The following is an 8,429-nucleotide window of genomic DNA, read 5'->3' on the forward strand; positions in this document are numbered from 1 at the left end:
TAGTGCCTAATTTATATAGCGCCTTTTGGTAAAAATCACATCAAGGGCGCCGTACAAATAAATTTATTAAATAATAAATACATCAGGTTTACAACTAGGATTCATAATAACTAGTAACTTATTTCTAGTGACTTACAACTATGCTTCATAACTACCGACATAAAACTAGTGACTTACACCTAAGACTTATATCTAGTGATTTACGACTAAGGCCCTTATCTGCTGTCTTAATGACATATATATTTACATATGTAGAAACTTACAAATAACATACTTACATTTAAAAACACATCAATAAAAACTCTTTCTAATTTTACTAGCCCCAGAAGAAGAAGGTAGTTTTATATTAGGGTGTTTCAACAAGGGTTAGCTGGATTTATAAAAAGTATACATATATCTTAAATTAATGAAGTGAATGCATGAAATTTAACATCGATTCTTATCGCATATAAATGATTCATCTGCCAACAATTAAACCGTTTGACGCGTTATGTTTCCACTGATATTGTCCATTTAGAGGCAAGTCAATAATATTTTGACTTTATCATGAGTAGTTGAACGGAATCGCTAGAGAATTTATAAGTATGCATAAATAATTACAGTATAACGAAAAGGAAAAAAAGTAATATTTGGATTGAATGACGGATTTATGGAAATGGGTGTCTGAAATAAGTTGGTAGTGTTTATTAATGGTTGGTAGTATGAGAAGCGGGAATAAAGTGATTTTAGAAAATGTTTATACATATCTTGTAAATATTGATACTAACATGCAGATCAATCATTTTAATTATGTCACGTTGAAAGTATTGAAGTTTCAAAAAAGTTTTGCAAACTAGTTTGGAACACTCTATTTCCCAGATGAGGGACATTTATCAATTTGTTTAAATTTGATCCATCCAGAACGTATACCTCTGCACAAGCAAGGGTCTCTTTTAAATGATTAACCTGTACTAACTTTATTGAATAAAATTATTATTATGGTACCTAGGTCATTACTATTCAAGTGTGTAGCGATGCATTCTTTATATTAATTTATGACATTTTAAAGAATAATAACTCAAGACTCCATTTTTACTTATTCCACTTTTTTAATATAACACTGGGGCCTCTATTTGGGCAAGTTATATTCATTGTGTTATTGAAAATACACATTAATAATTTATTTTTTTCATATTATACATACATGATTTTTGTGATTTTCACGACACAAAAACATCATTGTGATTATTTTTTGGGTTATTACGCCGTGTTTCGCTTACTGCTTCTTTTCCTGTTTCGTGTCCATGATGTGTAAATTGTGTTTATACATATAAGTAGAAGTGATACCGTTATGCAAATATTAATCCTCTTAGAGCAGGTATTTCAATAAAATTAGTTAAATCAGTGTGGTTTTCAGCGTTTAGTTTTGATGTAGCCATCGATTACTGGATACCAAGACTTATTAAGTTTAGCCCTGTTAGCCTTTTATATATCATCCAATTTTTATGATATTGATCTTTTTTGACAAAAAAAAAAACAATTATTTAAAAATATTTTATTCAATTAAAAATCCTTAGCCTACTACAATATTTTCATATATTGAAAAAAATGGTTACATGATACCTTCAAAACAATATTATTCTTTGTCATAAAATGAACCGGAAACATTGGTTACAATTGTGCACAACCAATTTTATTAATAATGCAGCATTTACTTAAAAAAATAACATTTTTAAGTAAACTTGTTAAGAATGAAAGAGGAATTACATAATTAAATTATCAAAAACATCACTGGAGCATACATAAAAAATTAAAACAGACAAAAATTTGTAAATAATGTGTATAACGTAATAACTGTCATAAATTAACATGAACCTAAAAGGCCCTGGACAGAGCAGTAGTGCGTGTTTGTATGAATGACATTGAAGCCAAATCCAGGGGGGGAGATTGCCTGGCAGCCATTTTGAATGACAAACCTTTGAAATGATTTATATGAAAACTGGTATAAAATGAACTATTTTAATATTATTGATGCATAGTAATTATAATGACTTGTGATTTTTTCGGTATTTGATGAGACATGGAACGGTACATGCCATGATAAAATTAAGTAGGTGAATGTATTTTCATACATTTACCCCCTCACTCCACGCTTAAATTATTTCTAGAATAGTTCCATCCAAGTCCTTTTAGGTTCATGTAAATCAAGATCTAGAAAAAAAGGGCGAAAATATAATAATTCCAAATAAATCAAAGGTAAAAAAATGATGTAAATTAAAAATTATATCTCAATCAAGTAAAAGACACATTTGCATAAACTATCAGCCATTTTACAAAATATTACAGCATTTATATAAAATAAATCCATTAAGGCACTCTTATTCATATTACTTAAGGCACATTCTAATAAAGCTATGATTAAAATTAGTAAGGGTAAGGGATTAATTATTGTATCAAATGCGTACTTTAAAAAACACCTGACAAGTCTTCTGCCAGTAAACAAATTAGGCTCACTGGTACACATTCAGGGAAGAATACACATACGATGCAGAAGACATAATATTTCAGGGGAATAGACGAGGTTTGTTTTTATATGAATGCTGCAGAAGAGAACCAACTACTCTCCCAGCTGTTCGGAGACAGTGGGACTATAGCATCCTTAATTGGAGTATGTTGTGAGGCTAGAGGGAAAGGATATGTGAAAGAGGAAGGTTTTGCAGGACTTTTAGAAGCATCACGCAGACGGCTATAGACGGCTAACTCTAATGAACAATTTCTGCCAATCTAAGAATTCCCTAGCGCCGAAGAACCAACATAATTTCCGTCACGCCTCATCATAATACGAAACTCAATTTTTTCAAGGTGTAACAAATGCACAGCGACTTGTTCCTGTATTCGGTGCAACAGTTTGTTTTGCAGAGCGACTGTGCCTCTGTTTGTAGCAGTTCATTTACAGTTGGGATCCAGAACTTTACTACTTTGTGTGCATATTCTGACAACAGACAAAACCGTAAGCAGGTACATTGCATTGCAAATATTACCTTACCATGAACGGCACTCCATTTTTACCATTATGTAAGAAGTAACAGTTTGTTCAGTAGCATGTTAAACGGGAACGCGTTTATCTCAGATTGTTGATATTGTGTCTCCAATTTAACATGTACTCTTTTTCAGTCAATGTTCCGCTCAGCATCGACCAACCACAGAAATCTATCAACATAAACAATATGAGTTGGTTTATTTGTTTATTAGAAACAACTATTATTATTAGTTCTTATATTGTTAAGCATGTTTTATCTAAATTAATTGACTGTAATTTTATGTGGGGCATTTTAACTGGCCTTTGCGTAGGCAGTGCGACAGTGGAAGCTGCAAACCCAACTTCCTGATGGAACTGGACATAGCTATGAAACAGTACTTTGAATCTGTTATTTTTTTCAAAGGTACTTAAAAAATTATTCAAAAAGATATACTGGACGCTATTTTGATGGTCTATTATGGTGAAGTTAAGAAACAAGATTCGGAATGGTACTTTTTAGCTATCCAGGTAGATAATTAAATTTATTTTAAGTAGCCGCCCCATTGGTCATGCATCAAAACATTTACAGGCAATGATAAATATGTTTAAAATGGCCGATCTACTGATCCTCTCTAATTTACTTGTCTTTGGCAGATTACTTTGAAAATCAAAACGCACTCAAACATTGGGGTATGACACAATTATGTAATAGTCAAACATGAAGAGATTGGAAATAACTGGATATCAAGCATTATACAATTATAGGAAGCAATTGGCGACACAGTTGTCAGATTTATATGCTATTCAACATGAGAACATTTTTCACTATAAATATTATTAACAATATTCACTTCATAAAATGCTAACAGATTAAAATATGTTCATTATTTATAAAAAATATGCAATACATACAAATTATGTTGGTGATTTTCTATTCATCGAAAATACTAAGGATTTTTAATAAGGGCACTTAAGATTTTCAGTTTTTATAGTCCAAAAACATTTTTTATTAGGCGCATGAGGCCACATATCGGAGAATTGATCAGTCTTCAATATAAATTGCTCAAATTAGAAACATGACCTGGATGGTCTGTATTAATACTAGAAGTTAGTTTTCGAAATGAAGAAAAGCAATATGTTAAAAAAACGCAACAAATCAACGCAAATGCGCAATAATCAAATTTTTACATAATTGCTACATCTACAATGGTAGACGTGAAGAAACTAAATAAACTTTTATCAAGATTATTATAAATCATTCTTCAAGCTAAAATAAATATTTTAACCTTTCGATGTACGGAATGTTTTTACATTGAAATTAACTAATTTTAAAGATCCTATAAGAAAAAAGCAAATCATTTAGACATTGTTCATAAATGCATTCAAATATGCAAAAAGAACTAACATTAAATACTTTCTGAACACTATTAACAGATATTGAAGTATAAAGTATACTTTCAAAGGCTAGCTTTAGACTTGTAAGTTTTTTCGTAAATTTACGACTTCTAGCCAATGGGCATATTGGATTTTCAAAATGCAATATGCCCATTGGCTAGAAGTCGTAAATTTACAAAAAAAACTTACAAATCTAAAGCTAGCCAAAGACAACAGACAAAACAAAACAAAAATAATGGAGAAATGGCACAGTGGATGAAAAGGCCAGCTGAGCAACAATTCAAAGACAGATAATAGTAAAATTACTTAATTTAGATACACCTTCGGCCAACAGACATTGAGTTATTATTGATATTTTGCGGGGCCGTCTTAATTTGCACGCTAACGAACTTCAAGCACGAACGTATATCGTCGCTGTCTGCAATCATGCTCTCGAACTTCTCCTGGATGTCCAGCATCGTTTCATGTTCAAACTCGTCTTTTTTCAAAGCGTTCATGCACAATCCGGCGAGGTACTTGAAGCAATGCCGTCTGACCGCATTGTGAGGGTGGTTGTCCCAATGAGGAGTTCCTCTAACGTAGGACCAAGCCAGGATAGCGTACTCCAGTACGGTATGCCAGTTGTGCGAATCCACAAATATCTTACCTTGTTCGATAAGGTATTTTTTAAACGCAATGATATGAGTAGCGGCTCTCGAATATGCCGGGGAGTCTGTCTTTGAGTACAATCGAGAAGTCGGCAGACTCCTGAAGATGTTCCGTTTCAAGTAGGATAATTTTTCTTCAACGGGTTTCAGATCAGGTAATGGAAGGTTGTTCCTAACTTCTTCCTCGATGTTTGAATGCTTCTGCGTAACATTTTTAATAATTTCGATGAGTTGATCGTGGCTCATAGCTCTGAGCACGACTTCCAGAGGTTCATTTGGGTTCGAAGCCAGAGATCTATCGATCTTGAATCGTTTGGGCGCTGGGGAGTTTTTCGTTGGACTTTGGTTGCGGTATTTTTGAGGAGTCATGTCGTTGGCTTCAATCATTTCGGAGCTGCTGCTTGGTTTGTCAAAGTCAGTCATCAGGAGCCTCTTGCGTGGAGTGGAGCGGAGAACAATTCCGTTCTTGGTCGGGGATTGGAGGTTCATGACGGCCTTGGGCGGAGTACGGTTGTTGGAATGGAATGGGGAGTTCTTTCTGTAGTCAATGTCGGGGGACCAGTTCACAGGAATGCGCCTTCGACCTGCAAATAAATAAATTAAAGTTTAGTTTGAAATAATGTTGAGAGGCCATGTTGTTGGGAGACTTGGGAGTATCCAGATCATTAAATTAAACCATCTCACCTCTCTGTTGTATCACCAACTCATCCGGCGAAGGCGTGGGGCTTAGGAACGCAGAAGACGTTGGAGTAACATTGAGGTTACGATGTCCATTCATGAACACGTGACGGGCAGTGTCCCCGAACCCGTTCACGAATGCACCCGTGCCTGCGTTCAGGTTATTCAGGTTGATGGGGGTCAGAGGCTCGGGGGAAGCCCGGAACACCACACGCTCGCGGGGCTCGGGGGAAGCCCGGAACACCACACGCTCGCGGGGCTCAGGGGACACCCGGAGCATGCCGAGGCGGAGAGGGATCTCTGCCAGAGCAGCGCGGGTGCTGCGCCTTGCGGGGCCATCGTCAGTCTCCATCGAGCATAGGCTGGAAAGATGAATACCATGGATTTTCAATATGAATACAATTAAAGAGAGTCCCAATTGTCTTGACCCAGTGGAACTATGGCATCCCCAATATTTGTGGTATGTTGTATGGCTATTGTGGATAGTGGAAGGAGATAGGGAAGTACTTTGCTATTCAGATCTGGTCACCAAGCATATTCAAAGCCATTTGAAGCAGTAGTACAGACCTTTTCACTAAGCATAACTTATGTAGAAAAGGGACTAAGCCTGTTACTCACCAACTTGATAGCATAGAAAGATCCTTTATTTACTTAGAAATACAATTTCATGATTTGTTTTTGCAGACGTCTTGAGCACTGTGTTTTTGATAGTGTAATGATTGGATTCATTACTAATTATTAATAGTTGGATAATTTCAATAGTGTCAATTTTGTGTCAAAAATCATCTCAAGGGTGTTACATTTAAATTATATACAGGGTGTTCGGGGGTGATTCCACATGATAGTACAGTAAAATAAAATAAAAAATTTCGAACTTTTAAACTTATTAAAATAGTCCGCCGTGTGTATGTCTGGCATCATTATTTTGCGCTATTGCTAAATCTACCGTCCCGAGGGCAAACGCAATCGTTCCCTCTATCTATTTAATTTCGGCGCTTCGTGTCAATAAGTTTTATTTTATTCGCAAAGGATCCGATAATTTTATGTATCTAGCAGTGTGTCTTCTCTTAGTATGCGTTTGTTAAGATTTACTTGAAAGAACATCTTTATTGAGTGCGTGTTTTCTCCAAAGACTTTCTTTTAACATTGTGTTTATTTGTGCGTAATTTTAATTACTGTGACATTGTCTGGTTTTACTTACAATGAATGGGCAGACATTCATTAGGTTTACGGGCTACATGATGTAAATACACATGGAAAGTGGACATTTTGAAAATTCGTTAAATTAGTCTAAAGCAAAGACATTAGCAACTGATTAATAGTTAAATAATTGTATCGTTCAAAGTGTAACTACATTTTGTTAATTTTAGTACAGTTCTCTTTTGAATTTGGGTAGCATAATTGTAAACGTCAAACTCTCGGACTAATGTTAGTTTACATGCGCTTTCAATGGATACGGGCAGATCACGTTACCACCTTGTTTTTGGCAAGCTCACAGCGAATTTATCAGGTAAGTTTGAACATCAAAATAAGGATTTTTAGTAGGTATGTCTTTTGGTATGAGAAAATTTGGTAAAAAGTTATTTTTCTTTTTTATTCCTTACGTATCATGCAGAATCACCTCCCAAAGTTAGCGCATTTTACCCCCGGACCCCTGTATAATTCCAAGAAGTTCCCCGAGAAGAAACAATATGATCAGGTTAGCGAATCAAATTCTCAGGTTAGGTCATGTTAAGAGGTGAAACAAAGAGTATGTTTGAATGTGAATTAAGCAAGGAGTGTGTACCAAGACAGTTGTGTGGTGTTAGATCCTCTCTATCCACCCCTTTGTGGAAATGGCGGGGTTAAGTTAGTAACATTTTTGTATCATATTTTCAAATAAAATTAATTATTCGAGAAAAATGGATGGATCCAAACACAAGACTTTCTATAGTGAAAGAAAATATTTGTATTAAAATCAGTAAATTTACTTCATTTTATTTTTGCCACAAATGTATTAGTGTTTTATTTCTTTCACACCATTTATCGGTGTTTGTGAGTTAGAACCTTGATAAAACCGTGACATTACAAACCCCTAGCAAATTTCATGAAAGTTAACTGAAAAAATAACCTTGAAAATGATCGACAAAAAATGGTAGGGGATGAGTCGTTTGGCCTTCTACATTCCCCTCAGATTAAACAAAAAATTTAATAGTATTACACACCTATTAAATGAGTTATTTTTATAGTAAACCACTCGATTGCAGAGTTATCCGCGCTAAATATCACGAAATTCTACAGAGTTAGTTTAGTTAGCACCAGTTTTCTAAGTTTCAATTTTCTAAAATAAACAATCCAGTGATACAGACATATATATTTAATAACCACACATTTTGTACAAATGCTATAATTGAATGAAATTATTAGAGAAATTAGATTATACACAAATCGCTGGCGGGAACCGGTATTACACTGTCAACATACATCTTCGAGTAGACATGATGGGACGCGTAGATAAACGCTAATTTTAACCTTAAAAACTAACAAATATCACACAAAACTAACGTAGTAAGTTAGCTAATGAGTTATAGAATTGTTTACATACCTGTTTACGAATATTTTTCACTAAATAACCTGCAAAATCATTCAATCACAATCAACAAGGTACAGAACACAGAACTAACGGCATTAAATGCGTCGTGCGCGCCCGCTCACAGCTGGTTTGACTGTTG

General features: G+C 34.8%; 1 protein-coding gene across 1 annotated transcript; it reads right to left on the reverse strand.

The window, feature by feature from the left end:
• Nucleotides 1-1,556: 1,556 nt before the first annotated feature.
• On the reverse strand, nucleotides 1,557-8,429 carry LOC149415668 (uncharacterized). The gene is made up of 3 exons (XM_089642517.1): nucleotides 8,303-8,429; nucleotides 5,725-6,080; nucleotides 1,557-5,624 (listed from the first exon to the last, which is right to left on the reverse strand). Exons 2-3 carry the CDS (start codon nucleotides 6,068-6,070, stop codon nucleotides 4,705-4,707), a joined length of 1,266 nt encoding a protein of 421 aa, XP_089498643.1. The 5' UTR covers nucleotides 6,071-6,080; nucleotides 8,303-8,429; the 3' UTR covers nucleotides 1,557-4,704.

This window comes from Hesperophylax consimilis, chromosome 18 (assembly GCF_061612785.1).
Source record: "Hesperophylax consimilis isolate HC1 chromosome 18, BYU_Hcon_1.0, whole genome shotgun sequence".
NCBI lineage: Eukaryota > Metazoa > Arthropoda > Insecta > Trichoptera > Limnephilidae > Hesperophylax > Hesperophylax consimilis.